The 24,137-nt window shown below is 46.3% G+C and overlaps 4 protein-coding genes across 8 annotated transcripts; 1 reads left to right on the forward strand and 3 right to left on the reverse strand.

Moving 5' to 3' along the window:
• Positions 1 to 501: 501 nt before the first annotated feature.
• On the reverse strand, positions 502 to 6,687 carry bspry.L (B-box and SPRY domain containing L homeolog). 2 transcript variants are annotated; one of them, XM_018229383.2, is made up of 6 exons: positions 6,442 to 6,687; positions 3,584 to 3,682; positions 2,290 to 2,520; positions 2,156 to 2,181; positions 1,930 to 2,054; positions 502 to 1,272 (listed from the first exon to the last, which is right to left on the reverse strand). In XM_018229383.2, exons 1-6 carry the CDS (start codon positions 6,685 to 6,687, stop codon positions 749 to 751), a joined length of 1,251 nt encoding a protein of 416 aa, XP_018084872.1. In that variant the 3' UTR covers positions 502 to 748. The 2 variants fall into 2 exon arrangements, with proteins under 2 accessions (XP_018084872.1, XP_041428201.1); XM_041572267.1 differs by lacking the exon at positions 3,584 to 3,682.
• Positions 6,619 to 17,285, forward strand: wdr31.L (WD repeat domain 31 L homeolog). 4 transcript variants are annotated; one of them, XM_041572268.1, is made up of 10 exons: positions 6,619 to 6,752; positions 13,530 to 13,656; positions 13,978 to 14,107; positions 14,426 to 14,500; positions 14,590 to 14,734; positions 14,836 to 14,936; positions 15,007 to 15,074; positions 15,406 to 15,547; positions 16,342 to 16,504; positions 16,645 to 17,285. In XM_041572268.1, the coding sequence occupies exons 2-10, from the start codon at positions 13,610 to 13,612 to the stop codon at positions 16,803 to 16,805; spliced, it is 1,032 nt and encodes a 343-aa protein (XP_041428202.1). In that variant the 5' UTR covers positions 6,619 to 6,752; positions 13,530 to 13,609; the 3' UTR covers positions 16,806 to 17,285. The 4 variants fall into 4 exon arrangements, with proteins under 4 accessions (XP_041428202.1, XP_018084873.1, XP_018084876.1 ...); XM_018229384.2 differs by lacking the exon at positions 6,619 to 6,752 and adding an exon at positions 12,524 to 12,774; XM_018229387.2 differs by lacking the exon at positions 6,619 to 6,752 and adding an exon at positions 12,811 to 13,195.
• Positions 17,286 to 19,693: 2,408 nt separating this feature from the next.
• LOC108698844 (RING finger protein 223) lies at positions 19,694 to 20,275 on the reverse strand. The gene has a single exon (XM_018230691.1). The coding sequence runs from the start codon at positions 20,273 to 20,275 to the stop codon at positions 19,694 to 19,696; it is 582 nt and encodes a 193-aa protein (XP_018086180.1).
• Positions 20,276 to 22,750: 2,475 nt separating this feature from the next.
• LOC108699496 (E3 ubiquitin-protein ligase RNF183) lies at positions 22,751 to 24,137 on the reverse strand. The gene has a single exon (XM_018231603.2). It carries the CDS (start codon positions 23,605 to 23,607, stop codon positions 23,017 to 23,019), a length of 591 nt encoding a protein of 196 aa, XP_018087092.1. The 5' UTR covers positions 23,608 to 24,137; the 3' UTR covers positions 22,751 to 23,016.

The following is a 24,137-nucleotide window of genomic DNA, read 5'->3' on the forward strand; positions in this document are numbered from 1 at the left end:
TTTGCCTTCTTTGATGCAGTTATTCCATGTTACACTGTCGTTAGCCATACTCCTTACATCTGTGACCGGCTGTGCAAATACAACTGTTGGCATGCTTTGGGCACACCTTACTCAGAAGGAGCCTGAACTTGTACCCTGGCACCGAGTCAATAAATACAATATCTCTGCCAGATTAACACTTAGTATTTGCACTGTGATTCCTTAACACTCTGCAGCTACTTCACTGCCCTTTTCATATTATTTCCCTTACATTTGTTCTCTGTATTTTTGTACTTATACATATGGGAGGAGGTGCCATATTGATTCCCTTAGACAGTACAGTATGAGGGTATAACTTATTGTGTGCCCAGAACATTCCTTCTCTGTATATTTGTATTTATACATATGGGAGGAGGAGGTGCCATATTGATTCCCTTAGACAGTACAGTATGAGGGTATAGCTTATTGTGTGCCCAGAACATTCCTTCTCTGTATATTTGTATTTATACATATGGGAGGAGGGAGGTGACAATAATTTATAGTACAAATTAAATACAGTACAAATGTGGGTAACAGAGAATAAACAGAAAGTCCTGTGATGTCACTGCTGTAGTAGAAGGTTGTTGTACAGAGTCCAAACAAGTGGTGCAGAGATGTTGGGGTACAGATGCTGCTAAGCCAAGATGTTTCTATGTAACACTATTATTTGGGCAGTTTCTGTTGGGAAAATATTCCTTTGCATATAAATAGTAAAAGTTCCCCTTTAGTCTCACTGTATGAGGGCTATGGTCTCGTCTGCAACAGCAAAGACAGGGAAAACGGGGTGTCGGAACCTGGTCTGGTGGGTATAGAGAATAACGCAAGCGATGGGGTCGTAAAAGATGAGTTCCCCCAGGTCGAAATCCAGCACAACCCCGATTTGTTTGGGGCTTCTGAGCAGTTCCACCGTCTGATGCTCAGAATTGTGGGAGAAGCAGAAGTCCTTGTCGTATCGGGAAAATACCCAGGAGTTTGGGTTGTACCCCAGTCGGGAGTCATTTCCCGAGCCCTTGCGTGCCATGGACCAGTAGGCCACGCCCAGTTTGTAGGCGCCACTTTTTTCCACGTTCACTTTCCATGCGTGGGTGCCACCTTGGAACGACTTGTTAGCCAAGCAGTTGGGCCAGTGGTTAAAGCGTTCCGGCTCGTCGGAATAGTTCTTGGGCTTTTTCTGGAGAAACCGCAGCATCTTGTCCTCTGTCAGCGCCAACAGGGGCCCCGTGGTCTTCATATTAAACGCCAGGTCCTCACACACTGCCGGAAATAGAATAATGAGCTTTTAATATGATGTAGAGAGGGATGTTCTGAGACAATTTGCAATTGTTTTTAATTTTTTTGATTAGTAGGGTCCAAACCACCCTAGCAACCATGCACTGATTTGAATAAGAGACTAGAATATGAATAGGAGAGGCCTGAATAGAAAGATGAGGAATAAAAAGTACATTTGTTTTTAGATGGGGTAAGTAACCCCATTTGAAAGCTGAAAAGAGTCAGACGAAGAAGGCAAATAATTCAAAAAATATAAATTAAGAAAAAATGAAGACCAATTGCCATTCTATAACATACTTAAAGTTAATTTAAAGGTGAACCACTCCTTTAAGCCCTTGGGTTGGGAATGAGATGTTGGGCATACAACTCCCAGCAGCTACAAGGCTAATAGGGCTTTATTATAGGCCCTCGGGAATTTCCCAGCATGACTTTACCAGCAACCTGCTTTGGTGGATTTAGGGTGAGGCAGATGAAGGGTTACTGTGCTGAGGAAATTGCAGGTATCACACACACCCGCTGTTGTTTAACTTCCCCTTGAGCAGATTTGTGTGTGTTTACTGTATGAATTTGATTTGCATCACTTGGTGTTTGGGGTTAAACAGCAGTTAAGTGGCAGCTGATGGGAGTGTGCCTGGCACTGACCTGTGCTGCAGCAGAACATGGAGGAAGCCCACAGTCTGTTCAGCATTGGACTCTGGACGCAGTTTGGGTTAAAGTTTAACTTGTCCGAATCCTGCGGCTCTAAGATTCCTTCTGCTTCCTCTGTCCTGACAAGAGATTGCGGGGAGTTAGGGCAGGAGTTTGGGCACATATGGACCGATATATTTGTACAGCGCCCCCCAGTGGAAGGGCATTGCCATGAACTCACCTCTCTTCTATGGCTTCATCCGAATTCTGTATTAATAAAGAGCAAACATTTAGATTAGTGCTGATCATATTTATACTGGCTCTGCCTTGTTGCTAGAGACAGTGACCCTAGCAACCAGATAGAGGAGTACTCACAACGAGGCTGAGGTCATCGAGCTCGGTCAGTGTGTCCACCAGGTAGGACCTAATGTTGGAGAGTTTGTGGGCCGCTTGGCTCCAGTGGGCACGTTGGGTGAGGATTCCCTGCTGGGCTCTCTCTTCCTCCGCATGGATCTCTTCCAGCAGCCGCTGCTCCTCATTGTCACACACCGACCTGATCAGGTTCAGTCTCTGGATCACCAGCTCCCGGGCCTCTCTGGCTGTCGCCTGTTCATTGGGGGCAACCAGGATTTGCATTAGATCTGAGGGGTGGAGCCTAAGTGCACAAACGGCTACCCCTGCCCCTCAGTACAGGGCACGATCTGCCTCCATCACTGTTATTACTCATATATATATTCACTATTTGCTTAGCAACACTTGGTGTGGTTCTGAGCCTTCCCTTATAGGGCTTGTTCACTTTAAATTAACTGTTAGTATGATGTAGAGAGGGATATTCTGAGACAATTTGCATTTGCTTTTCATTTTTTATTATTTGTGGTTTTTGAGTTATTTAGCTTTTTATTCAGCAGCTCTCCAGTTTGCAGTTTCAGCTGTCTGGTTGCTAGGGTCCAAATTACCCCAGCAACCATGCACTGATATGAATAAGAGACTGGCATATGAATAGGAGAGGCCTGAATAGAAAGATGACGAATAAAAAGTAGCAATAAGAATACATTTGTAGCCTTACAGAGCATTTGTTGTTAGATGGGGTCAGTGACCCCCATTTGAAAGCTGGAAGAAGGAGGCAGATTAATTAAATAAACAAAGAGAAAATGAAGACCAATTCAAAATGTGCTTAAAGGGGTTGTTCACCTTTTAGTTAATTGTCAGTATGATGCAGAGAGTGATATTCTGAGATAATTTGCTATTGGTTTTCATTTTATGACTTATTTAGCTTTCTATTCAGCAGCTCTCCAGTTTGTAATTTCAGCCATCTGGTTGCTAGGGTTCAAATTACCCCAGCAACCATGCACTGATTTGAATAAGAGACTGGAATATGAATAGGAGAGGCCTGAATAGAAAGATGAGTAATAAAACGTAGCAATGACTATACATTTGTTTTTAGATAGGGTCACTGACCCCTATTTTAAAAGCTGGAAGAGTCAGAAGAAGAAGGCAAATAATTTAAAAATTACAGTGTATTAAAAAAAAAATGAAGACCAATTAAAACTATTAGAAAAATGAAGACCAATTGAAAAGCTGCTGAGAATTGTATAATATATTAAAAGTTAAAGTAAAGGTGAAGCAGCCCTGAATTGAAGTGCCCAATGTGTAAGTAAATTGGCATTACCGCAACACGTGGGGTCTTTGCGGGTAGGGTCTCCCCCAAGTACTTTTCTATCCCAGCCGTCTGCAGTTGCAGTTTCTCACACCGGTCCACCATCTTGTTCTGGGGCAGAGGAAATGGAATAGCTTTAATTAGTTATATATATATATGTGTGTGTGTGTGTGTGTGGCCACTAGAAGGCGCTGTGTTATGGGAGTGGATGGGTGCTGTTAGCTCACATGTGCAACTACTCAGTTTAATAAATACTAGGGTGCAGATATTGACTTGGGTTGGGGGGTTCGGCCGGTGCCACAGGCTGAGGGTGCAGATTCAGCTGAGCATATAATCCATTGTGTATAAACCTGTGGTGAGCCCTCAGGAATGTGCCATTGGCAGAGGGGTGGACGTTACCTCCTAATGACACTCTACCCTGATATCCAGTAACCCAACTCCATCCCTTCTTATTGATGATAAAGGGCCCATTGTGCTGCTGGACTCACACATAGAGGAGCCTTGTTACCCAATTGTGCAACAGAAAACCATTCCCCCCGCCCCTCCGCCTTCCCTTTGGGGTTTATGTGTAACCCTGCCTGACACGGGCCTTTTATCTCAGTCTCAAGGTGCTTCCCGTGACCTCCGGGATTGGCCCTGTATGTGTATGGGGACCCCCCTTCGTCAATACTTATATTTTGGAAGCATCTTTGCAGTTGGCACCATTTTAAGCATTTAATGATTTGAAAAGTATAAAGCAATATGGTTGCTAGGGATAGTGACCCTGACAACCAGAGAGAAGTTTATTAGCGAGGTTGCTGTGATTGTGTTTTATTTCTCTTCTATTCAGCCACTCAAACAAAAACAAAATTCTTGGTTGCTAAGGTCCCTCATACCCAAACAACCAGGCATCAGTTTAAAGGGGAAGTGTCTGATATCAGGTGCAGCAGGTTGCAGACTCACCTAACCTGTTTGTATTGCTGTATCCCACTCGCCCCTGGTTGCTAGGAATGGTCAGACCATAGCAACAAAGCGAAGATTAGCGACACAGAAAGTGTCACAAACCAGAATGGACCAACTGCAAGTTGCCTTCGCAAATAATTCATTTGTGGCTGCTGGTCAGTGGTTAATGGCTAACTAGTTGTGAGATGCTGTTTTTAAAGGTTTGAAACCTTCCACCTGCTACTGAGCGGCAATTTCTTCCTGGGCTAGTAGAGCATGCTGGGAGTTGTAGTTCAGTATTGAGTCAGAAGGATGGAGGTTGGCCATGTAGCTACAGGAGGGCAGCCATAATGCCAGTAGTGTGAGTAGGCAACACCTTTATATTGCTGTCACCTGTCCTTATGTACACAAAGTATTGCCCTGTCATTCATTCCTATGCCCATTATTACTGGACTCAATGGCTGCACTGGCCTCCTGCATGGCTGGGTATTTGCACCCCTGCATTACATGCGGGTAACCCTGTGGGTGCCACTACCTAGCACTGGAACGGAATAACTGCATGGGGAGAGAGTAACCCTGTGAGTGCCAGAGCCCAACAGCTGCTACAATATAAGTTTATAGGGAGAGTAACCCTGTGAGTGCCAGAGGCCAGCAGCTGGTACAGTATAAGTTTATAGGGAGAGTAACCCTGTGAGTGCCAGAGACGAGCAGCTGCTACAGTATAAGTGTATAGGGAGAGTAACCCTGTGAGTGCCAGAGGCCAGCAGTCGCTACAGTATAAGTGTAAAGGGAGAGAGTAACCCTGTGAGTGCCAGAGCCGAGCAGCTGCTACAGTATAAGTGTATAGGGAGAGTAACCCTGTGAGTTCCAGAGGCCAGCAGCTGGTACAGTATAAGTGTATAGGGAGAGTAACCCTGTGAGTTCCAGAGGCCAGCAGCTGGTACAGTATAAGTGTATAGGGAGAGTAACCCTGTGAGTGCCAGAGGCCAGTAAGTGTATAGGGAGAGTAACCCTGTGAGTGCCAGAGCCCAGCAGCTGGTACAGTATAAGTGTAAAGGGAGAGTAACCCTGTGAGTGCCAGAGCCCAACAGCTGGTACAGTATAAGTGTATAGGGAGAGTAACCCTGTGAGTGCCAGAGGCCAGCAGCTGCTACAGTATAAGTGTATAGGGAGAGAAACCCTGTGAGTGCCAGAGGCCAACAGCTGGTACAGTATAAGTGTATAGGGAGAGTAACCCTGTGAGTGCCAGAGCCCAACAGCTGGTACAGTATAAGTGTATAGGGAGAGTAACCCTGTGAGTGCCAGAGCCCAACAGCTGGTACAGTATAAGTGTATAGGGAGAGTAACCCTGTGAGTGCCAGAGAGCCCAACAGCTGGTACAGTATAAGTGTATAGGGAGAGTAACCCTGTGAGTGCCAGAGCCCAACAGCTGGTACAGTATAAGTGTATAGGGAGAGAAACCCTGTGAGTGCCAGAGGCCAGCAGCTGGTACAGTATAAGTGTATAGGGAGAGTAACCCTGTGAGTGCCAGAGGCCAGCAGCTGGTACAGTATAAGTGTATAGGGGGAGAGTAACCCTGTGAGTGCCAGAGGCCAGCAGCTGGTACAGTATAAGTGTATAGGGGGAGAGTAACCCTGTGAGTGCCAGAGGCCAGCAGCTGGTACAGTATAAGTGTATAGGGAGAGTAACCCTGTGAGTGCCAGAGGCCAGCAGCTGGTACAGTATAAGTGTATAGGGGGAGAGTAACCCTGTGAGTGCCAGAGGCCACTATAGTATAAGTGTATAGGGGGAGAGTAACCCTGTGAGTGCCAGAGGCTGCTACAGTATACGTGTATAGGGGGAGAGTAACCCTGTGAGTGCCAGAGGCTGCTACAGTATACGTGTATAGGGGGAGAGTAACCCTGTGAGTGCCAGAGGCCAGTGAGAGTGCGGGTGTATTTGGGACTCACCCGGATGTGGGCGGCTCTCTCCGCCAAGGGGACAGTTCTGTGGTTGAGGCAGCGGCTCCGGCACTGGGGGCAGATGAGTTTGTTGTCCGGGAAACAGAACCAGAGCAGTTGCCCCCCGTGTTCCCGGCAGGTCCCTCCAGTTTGCGGCTCCGCAGTGTCGGGCTGTGCGGGCGGGATCATTGCGGGGTCATTGGGCTCCTGCTCCTCCCGGATCCAGTCTCCTGCCCAAGTCTGGGGCCCCGACATCCCGCACAGTGGCCCCTGCTCCTCTGACTTCTCTGATCTTCACTCGCGCTGCACCTGTCGGACAGGTAGGGAGGGGCGGGGCCACCAGCTCAAACTCTCCGCCCCCACCCACATTCATCCAATCCAAGCGCCCCTGCTGCACCATCTGACTGGCCCCAACTCCCAGCACCCTCATTCTGCCCCCAGCCTCCAGGACAAATATTGTAGCAGCCCCTCCCCAGACTGAGGGGTGATATAGTGGGACCTGTACAAGTACTTGTGCCGAGCCCCTCCCTCTGTGCCCTTGTGCTGCCACTGAAACACCAATAGTTTTACAATGTACAGTAAGTAGGTGTATTTACCCTTTAATTACCCCCCCCCCTCCCAGTCTCACAGTGTGAGTGACATGAGCAGGTATTTCCTGTACATCTGGGAGGAGAACTCAGGTGGCTCCCATATTGCTCAAGTCACATTCCTGCTCTCCCTGAGTCTCTTTACTCTCCCAGTCATCTCCAGGTATCAGGGCGGGGCACCCCCTGTGTGTCACTCATATCTGCACCATCTCCCCCGAAACTCATCCCTCATCCCTACTGACCCAACCCTGTCACCCCAATATCTGCACATCATGTTAGTGTACAATATATAGGCACAGATATACCCCCATCTTTCCCCTGTCACCCCCATATCATATATGCACATAATGTAAGTGTATAATATATAGGCACAGATATACCCCCATCTTTCCTCTGTCACCCCCATATCTGCACTTAATGTAAGTGTATAATATATAGGCACAGATATACCCCCATCTTTCCCCTGTCACCCCCATATCATATATGCACATAATGTAAGTGTATAATATATAGGCACAGCCCCCCATCTTTCCTCTGTCACCCCCATATCATATATGCACATCATGTTAGTGTACAATATATAGGCACAGATATACCCCCATCTTTCCTCTGTCACCCCCATATCTGCACTTAATGTAAGTGTATAATATATAGGCACAGATATACCCCCATCTTTCCCCTGTCACCCCCATATCATATATGCACATAATGTAAGTGTATAATATATAGGCACAGATATACCCCATCTTTCCCCTGTCACCCCCATATCATATATGCACATAATGTAAGTGTATAATATATAGGCACAGCCCCCCATCTTTCCTCTGTCACCCCCATATCATATATGCACATAATGTAAGTGTATAATATATAGGCACAGCCCCCCATCTTTCCCCTGTCACCCCCATATCATATATGCACATAATGTAAGTGTATAATATATAGGCACAGCCCCCCCATCTTTCCCCTGTCACCCCCATATCATATATGCACATTATGTAAGTGTATAATATATAGGCACAGATATACCCCATCTTTCCTCTGTCACCCCCATATCATATATGCACATTATGTAAGTGTATAATATATAGGCACAGCCCCCCATCTTTCCCCTGTCACCCCCATATCATATATGCACATAATGTAAGTGTATAATATATAGGCACAGCCCCCATCTTTCCTCTGTCACCCCCATATCATATATGCACATAATGTAAGTGTATAATATATAGGCACAGCCCCCCATCTTTCCTCTGTCACCCCCATATCATATATGCACATAATGTAAGTGTATAATATATAGGCACAGCCCCCCATCTTTCCTCTGTCACCCCCATATCATATATGCACATAATGTAAGTGTATAATATATAGGCACAGCCCCCATCTTTCCTCTGTCACCCCCATATCATATATGCACATAATGTAAGTGTATAATATATAGGCACAGATATACCCCCATCTTTCCCCTGTCACCCCCATATCATATATGCACATAATGTAAGTGTATAATATATAGGCACAGCCCCCCATCTTTCCCCTGTCACCCCCATATCATATATGCACATAATGTAAGTGTATAATATATAGGCACAGATATACCCCATCTTTCCCCTGTCACCCCCATATCATATATGCACATAATGTAAGTGTATAATATATAGGCACAGCCCCCATCTTTCCCCTGTCACCCCCATATCATATATGCACATAATGTAAGTGTATAATATATAGGCACAGATATACCCCATCTTTCCTCTGTCATCCCCATATCATATATGCACATAATGTAAGTGTATAATATATAGGCACAGATATACCCCCATCTTTCCCCTGTCACCCCCATATCATATATGCACATAATGTAAGTGTATAATATATAGGCACAGCCCCCCATCTTTCCTCTGTCACCCCCATATATGCACATAATGTAAGTGTATAATATATAGGCACAGATATACCCCCATCTTTCCTCTGTCACCCCCATATCATATATGCACATAATGTAAGTGTATAATATATAGGCACAGCCCCCCATCTTTCCTCTGTCACCCCCATATCATATATGCACATAATGTAAGTGTATAATATATAGGCACAGCCCCCCATCTTTCCCCTGTCACCCCCATATCATATATGCACATAATGTAAGTGTATAATATATAGGCACAGCCCCCCATCTTTCCTCTGTCACCCCCATATCATATATGCACATAATGTAAGGGTATAATATATAGGCACAGATATACCCCCATCTTTCCTCTGTCACCCCCATATCATATATGCACATAATGTAAGTGTATAATATATAGTCACAGATATACCCCCATCTTTCCTCTGTCACCCCCATATCATATATGCACATAATGTAAGTGTATAATATATAGGCACAGATATACCCCATCTTTCCCCTGTCACCCCCATATCATATATGCACATAATGTAAGTGTATAATATATAGGCACAGCCCCCCATCTTTCCTCTGTCACCCCCATATATGCACATAATGTAAGTGTATAATATATAGGCACAGCCCCCCATCTTTCCTCTGTCACCCCCATATCATATATGCACATAATGTAAGTGTATAATATATAGGCACAGCCCCCCATCTTTCCTCTGTCACCCCCATATCATATATGCACATAATGTAAGTGTATAATATATAGGCACAGCCCCCCATCTTTCCCCTGTCACCCCCATATCATATATGCACATAATGTAAGTGTATAATATATAGGCACAGCCCCCCATCTTTCCTCTGTCACCCCCATATCATATATGCACATAATGTAAGGGTAATAATATATAGGCACAGATATACCCCCATCTTTCCTCTGTCACCCCCATATCATATATGCACATAATGTAAGTGTATAATATATAGGCACAGCCCCCCATCTTTCCTCTGTCACCCCCATATCATATATGCACATAATGTAAGTGTATAATATATAGGCACAGATATACCCCCATCTTTCCTCTGTCACCCCCATATCATATATGCACATAATGTAAGTGTATAATATATAGGCCACAGCCCCCCATCTTTCCTCTGTCACCCCCATATCATATATGCACATAATGTAAGTGTATAATATATAGGCACAGCCCCCATCCTTTCCCCTGTCACCCCCATATCATATATGCACATAATGTAAGTGTATAATATATAGGCACAGATATACCCCCATCTTTCCCCTGTCACCCCCATATCATATATGCACATAATGTAAGTGTATAATATATAGGCACAGCCCCCATCTTTCCTCTGTCACCCCCATATCATATATGCACATTATGTAAGTGTATAATATATAGGCACAGCCCCCCATCTTTCCCCTGTCACCCCCATATCATATATGCACATTATGTAAGTGTATAATATATAAGGCACAGCCCCCCATCTTCCCTGTCACCCCCATATCATATATGCACATAATGTAAGTGTATAATATATAGGCACAGCCCCCCATCTTTCCTCTGTCACCCCCATATCATATATGCACATAATGTACGTGTATAATATATAGGCACAGCCCCCCATCTTTCCTCTGTCACCCCCATATCATATATGCACATAATGTAAGTGTATAATATATAGGCACAGCCCCCCATCTTTCCTCTGTCACCCCCATATCATATATGCACATAATGTAAGTGTATAATATATAGGCACAGCCCCCCATCTTTCCCCTGTCACCCCCATATCATATATGCACATAATGTAAGTGTATAATATATAGGCACAGATATACCCCATCTTTCCCCTGTCACCCCCATATCATATATGCACATAATGTAAGTGTATAATATATAGGCACAGCCCCCCATCTTTCCCCTGTCACCCCCATATCATATATGCACATAATGTAAGTGTATAATATATAGGCACAGATATACCCCCATCTTTCCTCTGTCATCCCCATATCATATATGCACATAATGTAAGTGTATAATATATAGGCACAGCCCCCCATCTTTCCCCTGTCACCCCCATATCATATATGCACATAATGTAAGTGTATAATATATAGGCACAGCCCCCCATCTTTCCTCTGTCACCCCCATATCATATATGCACATTATGTAAGTGTATAATATATAGGCACAGCCCCCCATCTTTCCTCTGTCACCCCCATATCATATATGCACATAATGTAAGTGTATAATATATAGGCACAGCCCCCCATCTTTCCCCTGTCACCCCCATATCATATATGCACATAATGTAAGTGTATAATATATAGGCACAGATATACCCCCATCTTTCCCCTGTCACCCCCATATCATATATGCACATAATGTAAGTGTATAATATATAGGCACAGCCCCCCATCTTTCCTCTGTCACCCCCATATCATATATGCACATTATGTAAGTGTATAATATATAGGCACAGCCCCCCATCTTTCCCCTGTCACCCCCATATCATATATGCACATAATGTAAGTGTATAATATATAGGCACAGCCCCCCATCTTTCCCCTGTCACCCCCATATCATATATGCACATAATGTAAGTGTATAATATATAGGCACAGCCCCCCATCTTTCCTCTGTCACCCCCATATCATATATGCACATAATGTACGTGTATAATATATAGGCACAGCCCCCCATCTTTCCTCTGTCACCCCCATATCATATATGCACATAATGTAAGTATATAATATATAGGCACAGATATACCCCCATCTTTCCCCTGTCACCCCCATATCATATATGCACATAATGTAAGTGTATAATATATAGGCACAGCCCCCCATCTTTCCCCTGTCACCCCCATATCATATATGCACATAATGTAAGTGTATAATATATAGGCACAGCCCCCCATCTTTCCTCTGTCACCCCCATATCATATATGCACATAATGTAAGTGTATAATATATAGGCACAGCCCCCCATCTTTCCCCTGTCACCCCCATATCATATATGCACATAATGTAAGTGTATAATATATAGGCACAGCCCCCCATCTTTCCTCTGTCACCCCCATATCATATATGCACATAATGTAAGTGTATAATATATAGGCACAGCCCCCCATCTTTCCTCTGTCACCCCCATATCATATATGCACATAATGTAAGTGTATAATATATAGGTTGTACCTTGTGCTGCTCAGACTCACTGGGGCTCATTTATAAACATTGGGCACATTTGTAGCTGAGCAGTAACCCATAGCAACCAGTCATTGATTATTTCTTTTCAGCCAGCTGCAGGTTGAACAGTGAAAGCAGACTGATCTGATTGGTTGCCATGGGTTACTGCCCAGGTGCAAATTTGCCCAGTGACCCCCAAATAAGCCCCCCCAGTGTCTGTGTTGTTTCCCTGCAGGCCAGACAGGAGCTGCTGTACATTAAGTGTCCCAGACTACAGCCCTTTAGTTTAAACTACAACTCCCTGCACCCTGTCTTCTGGGACAGTGCTTAGATTTTAGATTGTAAGCTCTTTTCAGCAGGGCCCTCTTCACCTTGCTGCTCCAGCAGACTTTCCCTTGCACTAGTCGCTGCCCTACTCAGCCCAGCCTGGGCCACAGATTCGCTCCGTCCTTATGGGAAGCTGCAAAACTCTGATAGTCACGGGGAATTGTGGCAAAAGTAGTTCTGCGGGAAGGCGGAACCATTGCGCACAGCCGAGGGGAATTGTTTTTGCGCTGCACTGTGTCCTGGATACCGGCCCCGCGTTGCTATGGAAACAGGTGCCCGAGGCAAGGAGCGTGAAGCTGGGAGTCGCTGCCCTTTGTGGGGTAATTACACGGGACAGACGCCACTGTATTGGGGTGGGAGGGGCCTGCTGTAGCTGTACTACAACTCCCAGTGTCCTGCGTGTGAGAGAGAGGAGGAACAGTCCGTGTTAATAGTGTTATTGTAGCGGGAGTTGCAGTGCGTACAGTGGGCTGTAGGAATTGATCGGTCGATAGTGAATTGTGGTGCAGCACAGCAGCTGAGGGCCATGGAGTGCTGTGTGTCTTTATATGGGGGGTTGCTGCTGGGAGTTGTAGGGGGAGTCACATGATGTGTTGCAGTTCCAGCAGGCAGTGTCGCGGGCAACTGTGAGGATGAGAGGGTCACATTTGTGCCTGTGGGTCATGCTGTGTCTCTACTTCCTGCCCACAAACACACAGCACTACTGCCTCGCTTTACTGCAGGGGGTATTAGAGCATTATGGTGAGTGACAGCTCTGTGCAACTCCCGTGTCCTTGCTAATCCCACCCCTCTGTGAGCCAACGATCCTCCTGTCTGTCACGTCAATCACTGTCGCTGGGCTCATTATCCTAATGAGATTTAACATAATGCTGAGAGCTGGCGCGGGTGAGTCCTACACCTCCATGTCTGTGTTTTACCCTCAACATCCTCCCTGCACCCTCTTTCTCTGTTTATATATATGAGACATGTGTATACAGAAAAAGAGTTAAAGGGGAAGTTAAGCGACTAGTTAATGCTGACAATTGAGTGTATTTGTACCTGATGCCCCATTGAGCAGACATTTATCTCCCACCAGGTCGCTATGGGTTTACGGGGTCCCTGATGTCTGCTCCTCAGACTCTCACTAAAACGGCGCCCCCTGTGTAGTCGCCGGCGATGGGGAAGTTGCAGAGCAAAGTTAAAAGGAACGGCTCAAAATACAGGTACAGTGGCAGGGGGTGGGGTACAGACTGGGGGTGCTTGTGCCTGAAACTGTGTCATTGGGGAGAAATGTTCTGCTTGCATGGGGAAATGGATCTCCAGACACAGACAGCAGTACCAACTTGCTTTATGGCAGGGAATGTGGACTGACATTTAGGATCAGCTGTATAGTCTCACAAGGCTGAGGGCAAGTGCAGTTACCCTTTATTGGAAGGGAACAGGAAGCTCAGCTGGGGCAGAGGAAACACAACTGTTTATAAATAGGAATGTATGAAAGTGTCAGAGCATTTTATTATATATTGTATAATTATTTTATATGCCAGGGCCGAGAGCCGCAGGGAGGAGTGCGCTCCAGTTCAGCTACCCCGCCAGCACAGCCGGGCACACAATGACGCCGTTACCTACATCGCGGCTCTCAAATCCGACCTGTGCGTCTCCGGGGGGAAGGACAAGGTAAGTGCTGGGTGTGAAACTGGGGAGCTTTGGGGTCATTGGGATTTGATTAACACCAAGGTGCCAGAATGTCGGTAGCTGGAGATTCTATTGGGAAACATATTCACCAATCAGTTGAAGGGGAAGTAATATTTTTTTATATGAGTTGCCATTTATTTCCCCTTACATTCTACTGCTTTCATTATGGAATTAAAACTCTAATCCTGTTTCTATGGCTCCCTCACCCTAACAACCAGGCAGTAGCTGTGCCAGTCCAAGCCCTCACATATCTTATTGCTCTAGGCCCCCCATGTAACCCACTCAGCTTCTCTCCCATAGGCTGTGGTCGTGTCCAATTGGAGAACAGGAAGTGCCCTGAAGAGATTGGTGGGGCACGAGCGAGAGGTGACTAAGGTATTATTCCCTATACCCCCAAAGCTGTAACTTGTGTGCGGCACCTTCATAGAACTCAGTCTCCTCACTGGTCTGTGTGCTCCGTGCAGGTCTCCTGTGTGTTTGGGTCGAACCGACTCTTCAGCGCCTCCAGGGACAAGACGGTTCTGATGTGGGACCTGCATGGAAAGCTTGGCCCGGCCCAGAGGTTTATGGGACACCACTTAATTGTCACCGGTTTGGCTGTGAGTGCAGGTGAGGTGCTGTGAGCAATCAATATGGCAGCTCCCAGTCAGTACCCTGTATTGCAATGGCAGCACTACAGGAGTGAGTAATATAGCGCCCTCTGATTACAGACTGCAGACTGTTACTGACAGGCTCCCGGGATAACACCCTGTGTAAGTGGGACGTGGAGTCGGGTCAGTGTGTGCAGAACACTGGGATCTGCCGGAATCTGGTGAGTTGTGATCCTAGTCACAGCGAATGAGAGAAACTCTCTATGTCACGCTAATGCTGTTCTCCTGCAGGTAACTCACCTGTGCTGGGTGCCGGGGGAGTCCTACGTGCTGCAGACGTCCGAAGACAAGATGATCCGGTCAGTAGAGGTTGCTTCTAATGCCCTGTACAACTGAGCTGTCCCTTTAAGGGACCTGAATTGAGGGTCAGGGGGTGGAGTCTGCACTTGTCTGTGCATTGACCACTATTTACCTGTTTAGCATTGGCACAACTCTGGAGCTGCCATGCTGTTTGTGCCTGTGGCCAATTCCCTGCCTCAGCTGCTCAGTATTCATCACTGTGTTGTTCCCTCGCCTGTGGGAGGAGAGCAGCCCACAGGAAGGAAGTACTTAGAATCAGCACTCTGGTTACTGGGAAGTGGTGCAACGAGTGTGGGTTATTTAAAGTGATACTGTGCCTGCTGATTTCAGTGTGTGGGACTCCCGGGACCTGCAGGTGGCGCACACGTTCCCCATGAAGCAGTATATCCAGATGCACTGTGATGTCAGCCAAGATGGCAACTACTGTCTCACCTGCAGCAACGGCTTCGGGGGTCAGGGCTGTGAAGCTACGGTAAGTGACTACTCTATGTACCCACAGCTACAGTATTCTTTCCACCCACATGTACGGGTGCCACTAGGGACCCCACCCAAGGCAAGAGCATGGGAAAGAGAGCAGCCCAGGAGCAGGATGTACAGAGAATCAGAGCTCTGTACCTGGGTAAGTACTGGGGGAGATTGGATTCACTTACCCAGGGGGAGGTTCCTGTCTGACCATGGGAAAGAGAGCAGCCCAGGAGCAGGAAGTACAGAGAATCAGAGCTCTGTACCTGGGTAAGTACTGGGGGAGATTGGATTCACTTACCCAGGGGGAGGTTCCTGTCTGACCATGGGAAAGAGAACAGCCCAGGAGCAGGAAGTACAGAAAATCAGAGCTCTGTACCTGGGTAAGTACTGGGGGAGATTGGATTCACTTACCCAGGGGGAGGTTCCTGTCTGACCATGGGAAAGAGAGCAGCCCAGGAGCAGGAAGTACAGAGAATCAGAGCTCTGTACCTGGGTAAGTACTGGGGGAGATTGGATTCACTTACCCAGGGGGAGGTTCCTGTCTGACCATGGGAAAGAGAGCAGCCCAGGAGCAGGAAGTACAGAGAATCAGAGCTCTCTGTACCTGGGTAAGTACTGGGGGAGATTGGATTTACTTACCCAGGGGGAGGTTCTGACCATGGGAAAGAGAGCAGCCCAGGAATAGGTTCCTAGTGGCCCTAATACAAACGGGCCTGGGTTTCATCCTAGGAAGATTTACTCTTTACACATATTACAGGGATATAGCAGACAGTGTTGGAAATGTGTTGTTTGTGTTTCAAGCTGTGGGACCTGAGACAGACCAAGGACAAGGTTTGTGAATACCGGGGGCATCTGCAGAGCACAGCGTCCTGTATCTTCCTACCCGTGGGCATGTGTGACACCCCAGCAGTAGCCACGTCGTCCCATGACTGCACAGTGAAGATCTGGGATCAGAACACTGGAGGTGATGCCCCCAATAATACCATTAACCTGTGCTTTCCATTATTTCTCAGCATATGGTGGTGGGAGTTGTAGTTCAGCAGTAGTAGAGAATGTCATCATAATAGGGCCCTCAAGCTCACATTTCCCTCTCTCCCATCCCAGCATGCCTCAGCAATCTCTTCCTGGATGGGGCGGGGCCTCTGTCTTCGTTAGCGGTGTGTGACAGCAGTTCTGTTCTGTGCGCCACTTTCAACTCGGGGATCTACTCGCTGCAGATGGACCGCTCAAAGGGGGCGGCGCTGAGGCAGGTGCTGAACTTCTAACCTGTAGCCAATCACAAGCCACTAAGTCGTGATTTATCTACGTGCTGCATCTGGCACAGTGGGAGGAGCCAGGCAAATACACCCACAGACCAACAGAGAAATCTACAGGCTTCTCTCTCATCATCGTGACCTGCTCCAGTAGGAACTGCCATACTGTGAAACAATGGGACTGTTAGAGCTTTATAACTTAGATCTGTCTGTTCCTGCTGGACTAATAGCACTGGATATTTTATCTGACCTGTAATTTAGTCTCAGCCCTTTATTTTATTATTTATTACATTCACTATGGTGTACCTACATGTACCTACCCTCATCATGGGGCACTTAATCCTTTCCCTGGTGCTCCATTACTTGTTACTAGTGAATCCCCCTCTCACCGGGTCAGGGACAGTCATTGACAAATCACTGTTTATAGTCTTTTTTTCTAGGTTTTTACTGTATCTTGGGCTATTTTATTAAATAAAGTAACAGTGGCTCCCATGTGGTGGTTCTTGTCTGTAGGTGCTGCCATACTCAACTTGTACACTTATTGATATGTACTTAATGCCCAACACCCCAGTTTGTGAAACGGACACTTGAGGACACTCTAAGCACATGCGAGGGAGCTGCCATATTGATTCCCTTAGACAGTAAAGTATGAGGGTATAGCTTATTGTGTGCCCAGAACATTCCTTCTCTGTATATTTGTATTTATACATATGGGAGGAGGGAGGTGCCATATTGATTCCCTTAGACAGTACAGTATGAGGGTATAGCTTATTGTGTGCCCAGAACATTCCTTCTCTGTATATTTGTATTTATACATATGGGAGGAGGTGCCATATTGATTCCCTTAGACAGTACAGTATGAGGGTATAGCTTATTGTGTGCCCAGAACATTCCTTCTCTGTATATTTGTATTTATACATATGGGAGGAGGAGGTGCCATATTGATTCCCTTAGACAGTACAGTATGAGGGTATAGCTTATTGTGTGCCCAGAACATTCCTTCTCTGTATATTTGTATTTATACATATGGGAGGAGGAGGTGCCATATTGATTCCCTTAGACAGTACAGTATGAGGTTATAGCTTATTGTGAGCCCAGAACATTCCTTCTCTGTATATTTGTATTTATACATATGGGAGGAGGAGGTGCCATATTGATTCCCTTAGACAGTACAGTATGAGGGTATAGCTTATTGTGTGCCCAGAACATTCCTTCTCTGTATATTTGTATTTATACATATTGGAGGAGGAGGTGCCATATTGATTCCCTTAGACAATACAGTATGAGGGTATAGCTTATTGTGTGCCCAGAACATTCCTTCTCTGTATATTTGTATTTATACATATGGGAGGAGGTGCCATATTGATTCCCTTAGACAGTACAGTATGAGGGTATAGCTTATTGTGTGCCCAGAACATTGCTTCTCTGTATATTTGTATTTATACATATGGGAGGAGGAGGTGCCATATTGATTCCCTTAGACAGTACAGTATGAGGGTATAGCTTATTGTGTGCCCAGAACATTCCTTCTCTGTATATTTGTATTTCTCTACAAGCTGGATCTTGACCTCATTGTGCAGCATTGAATGGCCCATTGAGACAGGTGAGTAAGTGGGTAATTCACACATAGTAGGAATGTTGTACCAAACAAAAGTGAGCAGATAAAGGTTGGGCACTTGTCACTAAATGACTTGGGGAGGGTTCAGTGCTGTACTAGGGTCGCTTTCATATCAGCCCTAATGAACTACAACCTCATACTGAAGGGAAATAGTATGGCAGCTCCCACCCATGTGTATAAATACAAATATATTCTGCTACATTATTGCTACATAAGAGTCAGGTTCATTAGGAGGCGAAAAAAATATTTTTGGGTGGAGTTCCCCTTTAATAATAAATAGGTGCATATCTCATGTGTTACAATGACTGGCAGATCACATTGCCTGTTCTATTGTGATTTATACATTTGCCACCTGGGTGCTGCCATGGTGCTTCTCCTGTTCGACTGTTTAAGAATTTTCTGTTATCCTCTCCCCCCCATGAACTTGCACCTATTAATGCACACGGAACATACATACATGTTATAACAATGGTACATAAATAGAATGGCAATGATAGAAGGAGCAATGGGAGGAGCCTCTGAGACTTCAAGGCAAGGAAGGGTCTAATATAAATAATGACCTTCCCAACCCCTTACTTGTTCTCCTTGATTCTTATTGGGAATTATCCAGGACAGTTCCTCAAGCTCCTGCAGCATTGTGTGTGTGTCTGTGTGTGCATTGTGTGGTTAGTTGACTGTTATTGTTGAAAGACACGGTATTTGAACTCTTATTTCTGTAGAGGTTCATGGCGGTTGCTCCTCAAGCTTCCAGCTTATATGTCCAAAGAGGAAGAGATAGCGCCAGGTTGTTCCTCAAGCTTGCAGATTACATAGCCAGAGGGGACCAGATATTGGAGGGTGCTCCTTATGCTTGCAGGTTTTGTATCCAAAGAGGATGAGATGGTGAAGGGTGTTCCTCAAGCTTGCAGGTTTTGTAGCCAGAGAGGACCAGATATTGGAGGTTGCCCCTCAAGCTTCAAGGTTCTGTATCCAAAGAGGATGAAATGGTGGAGGATGCGCCTCAAGCTTCAAGGTTCTGTATCCAAAGAGGATGAGATGGTGGAGGATGCTCCTCAAGCTTACAACTATGTAACCAATGAGGATGAGATGGTACTAGGGTGCTCTTCAAGCTTGCAGGTTACAAGCTTACAGCTTATTTATCCAAAGAGGAAGAGACTCTTCAGGGTGCACCGCACACTTGCAGGTTTTGCAGCCAGACAGGACAAGACGGAGGAGGGTGCTTGCCATGCTTGCAGGTGACATAGCCAGAGAGGACAATATGACCGGAGGAGCTCTCCTTGTGTCACTTAAAGTTCATATAAACAGGTAGGAATATAACTGTGAACACAAAAAGTCCAGATGCAAAAATGGTTAGACCAAGACCCCACAAGTTCCTGCAGAGGGTGCTACACAAGCTTTGGCGCACAGCAACCAGACCCTCTTGAATTGCATTGTTGTCCGTGGGGTTGGACAACAGCTGGACAGTTACCAAGGAGCTTCTGTGCAGGTCAGAGTCCTTATTTCTCATCCAGCAGAGCTTGTGCCCTTCCACCCAGACCTCCTGCAAGTTCTGCATATCTGGTGGGAGCTGGGCCACAATATCAAGATTTGGAGGTAATTTGGGGACCCCCCCAACGGGGATCACCACTACAGTTCTGCATAGAGGGCACGGAAATTCTTGCAAATGCCTAATAAAGAGGCACAGTCGTCCAAGGCACTCCATGCAGAAGGTATGGGCACAAGGAAGCTTCAACGGGGTCTTAAAGATGTTGTCATAAGAGGAATAGCAAATAGGGCACTCTGTGGCGCTCCTGGGGTGGCCCTCGGGATCTGGGTCTGCAACCTCTGTGGCCATAACATATCCATAGGTGGTGGAACCATTCATATAAACTTGGCAGAGGGCTTCATTGTCACCTCATTTGTTAGCTCTCCTGCTGGGTTTTGCATGTTGCTCACCAGGTAGAGTTCTCTGATGGGCTTGTTGGTCACCAGGTACAGTTATCTGATGGACTTGAAGCTCACCAGGTAGAGTTCTTTGATGGACTTGTTGCTCACCAGGTACAGATATGTGATGGACTTGTTGCTCACCAGGTAGAGTTACCTAATGGACTTGTTGGTCACCAGGTAGAGTTCTCTGATGGATTTGTTGGTCACCAGGCAGAGTTATCTGATGGACTTGTTGGTCACCAGGTAGAGTTTTCCGATGGACTTGTTTGTCACCAGGTAGAGTTATCTAATGGACTTGTTGGTCAGCAGGTTGAGTTATCTGATGGACTTTTTTTGTCACCAGGTAGAGTTCTCTGGTGGACTTGTTTGTCACCAGGTAGAAATCTGTGATGGACTTGTTTGTCGCTAGGTTGAGTTAGCTGATGGACTTGTTGGTCAGTAGGCAAATCTCTCTGGTGGACATGTTTATGGCCACCATGACTTGGTTCTTGACTCCATTTCTGTCTCCTTACACCTTGTCTGTGCAGATCTGCTCCAAGTACTCAATAGTCTGTGTTACCCTCATCCTTGGTAACAGCAATAAGATCTGAGCTTTATCTCTGGCTCAGGGTGAGATTTGTGTATGGACTGACCTGTTCTGCTCCTTCCCTCACCACTTAGCAACACCAACACAATGGGGTGCGGCAACAATACACAAACTCCGTGTGAGTGACAGCTCTGATGCTGCACCATGAGCAACTGGCCACCCCTTGGTATTGTCCCAATAGCCTACCTAGCAAAAGAACCAACTGGCCCAAGCAGTTTATATTCTAATAATAAGGAAATAGAGCTGTTCCCTAAAAGCTTACAATCCAGTGAAGCAATAAAAGGCACAATCCCAAGGGTCTAACAGTGAGCTTGGAATCTATTGGTGGAAGTTTCTTGGTGCAGGATCTGGCTCTGAGAAATTAGACTGCAACCTCCTTGATGCAAATGCTCTTGGATTGTTCAGCCTCATTAGATTGTAAGCTGTTTGAGACAATGATTCACTTACTGAATGGTGCTTCCTACTGTTTAGGTTGGTATTTGACGTTCTTTGCCGATCAGATCACGACAAGGTACCCCAAGTCCATATTGGTACTGGACCCCCCCCCCCTCTGATCGTTACACCTGGAAGTTGGAGTGCAACCAATACGTTCCTCCCCTTAAACGTTTAAAAATTGTATGCTTTCCCTTTAAGACACGCTGCTCATTTATCTGCCGGGGGGCAGCGTCAATGCAAATATAGGAAAATCCTCTGTGGGAGTGGCTTAAAGGGGAAGTAGCCCTCACAACAATGATGTTCACGTCAGGTGAATGTAATGACCAATTTAGTTTCAGAGCGAGCCCCAGCCTGGAATCTGTACTTTGGGGTACCCTGGGGCTCTCGCATGTGGTAAAGGAGTCGGCTGGAGAGACCTGGACTGATTTAACTAGAGATGTGGGAGAGAGAAGACAAAGAAACCACTGAGCTCTCATATCTATAAAGTTCTTGGAAGGGGGGGGGAGTTCCTACTTGCTGGGGTAATTACAGCGTCACAGTGATGCTTTACTGCAGGTCTGACCATGAATCTCAGTGTACTTACATGGCTGTAGTGACTTTAACCTGAGGTTTGTCTACAAATGAGCTAAGACTCCCAGCATTGTCTGACTGAGGTTGCTGGGAGTTGTAACTCATAACAGCAGGAGGGCAGCAGTTTGAAGAATAAGAGAGAGACAAGAGACAAGCAATGACACACGTGAGATTTATATGCACACACACACAAAAAGCTACACAATGTGCGGATGTGTGAATAAAACAAAGAAATGTTTCCCTTTAACTCTCAGTACAATGGTGCATTTATAACATGATATTTGTATGGCTGTCCCTGCTGAGGAAATGAAGGTGCTGCCATGTGTGTTACATTCTGTGCTCCAAACAATCACCCCGCCATGTTTCCTCCTCTAGAGGGCGCCATTGATTTGGGGTCTAATGAATTGCTGCCACTCATAGTAATACATTCAAATAAGTTAAATAACCCTTTTTCTCTAGGGCATATGGAGACAGTAATGCAAGATTAAGACAGTAAGACACGATGGAGACGGTAGGACAAGATGGAGACGGTAAGGCAGGATGGAGATTATAGGGCAAGATGGAGGTGGTAGGGCAGGATGGAGACAGTAGAACAAGATGGAGATTGTAGGGCAAGATGGAGGTGGTAGGGCAGGATGGAGACAGTAGAACAAGATGGAGATTGTAGGGCAAGATGGAGACAGTAGGACAAGATGGAAACAGTAGGAGAAGATGGAGACAGCAGGACATGATGGAGACAGTAAGATAAGATGGAGTCAGTGGGGCAAGATGGAGAAAGTAAGACAAGATGTAGACAGTAGGGGAAGATGGAGACAGTAGGGCAAGATGGAGATAGTTGGACAAGATGGAGACAGTAGCACAAGATGGAGACAGTAGATCAAGTTGGGGACAGTAGGATAAGAAGAGACAGTATATCTTTGTCAATGGTTCCTAGCCTACAGCCCATCATTTGGAATACAATTCATTGTCAGCAACAACTAAGGGGCCACAGGGCCACATTATCTAAAAAGTGAATCTGGGCAAAGTCTCATTGTCCCCAATTGCCTTGATCCTGCACGCCACACAAATGGTGCCTCTCCATGTTGAGCTCAGAAGTGGATGTAGGTTGGGAAGAAGATCATGATGAAGAGGAGGATGACACAGCAGATGAAGATCCATAGGACAAAGGCATAGTTCCTCAGACAGAAGCTGCAGCGATGGTGGGGTAGTGACTGTGGGATTCTCACCAGGTCCCCCGGCTGAGTGAAGTGGGAGGTGGTGGGGCCCAGTAAGTAGATGGTGATTATCATGTTCTCCTCAGGGCCCCCTGGGAACTGGGATACAGAGTTCTGGGTGGTGGTGACATAGGATTGGTCTCCCCTCTTTCTCCAGCAGAGCTTTGATCCCTCCATCCACACCTCCTGGAGTTGCCCCATCCATGGTGGGAACTGGGAAACCAGACTCATATTGGGGGGCAGCTTTGGGATGCCACCTGGTGGGATAGTGACCAGCGCCCTACACAATGGGCAGAAGAAGGTGTCCAGCTCCCTCTGGAAGACGCACAGCTTGGAGAGGCACTCAAGGCAGAAGGTGTGGGAACAAGGCAGGATCAGGGGGGTCTTGAAGACATTGTCATAGGGCACAAAGCAGATTGGGCACTCGGGCACATTGAGTTCCTGCTCCATCTCATCCCCTCCCATGCTCCATTGGCACCAGCCACAGCCAATATATCAGGTCCTTAGTTCCACGTGTCCTGCATGGAATGGAACCTCTGGCCACTTCCAACACCCACAGCCTCCTGGCCCTTCTCCTGGTCACCAAGGATGGAACTGACCCACATTAACCCAATCAATAATTGTACTGTTTATTCTGCCAGTCTGATTGGTCTGCACCACTGGCACCAGCCTTGGCACAGCACAACTGCCCCTTAGTGATGACTCCTGGGGCTTCACCAAATCCTTCAGTCTGGGAATGAGATGCCGGAGAGGAGGAATGTCAGGAGCCCAGTGTCAAAGTCGGCTACTCCTGGGAAGCTTTAATTACCTGCACCTCACGTCTGTATGCAAAGTCTGCTTAGTAACCATATTTACTTACTGTGTTTGGCTCCGACACCCGATCATGTTACTGTCACGTCTGTCTGCCCATAGCCCTACACCTACTGTATCAACTGCCCATCTACCTCTTCAGCCTTGTGCCTTTATATGGTCACAGAACAACCCCTCAGTGACTT

Source organism: Xenopus laevis, chromosome 8L, assembly GCF_017654675.1.
Source record: "Xenopus laevis strain J_2021 chromosome 8L, Xenopus_laevis_v10.1, whole genome shotgun sequence".
NCBI lineage: Eukaryota > Metazoa > Chordata > Amphibia > Anura > Pipidae > Xenopus > Xenopus laevis.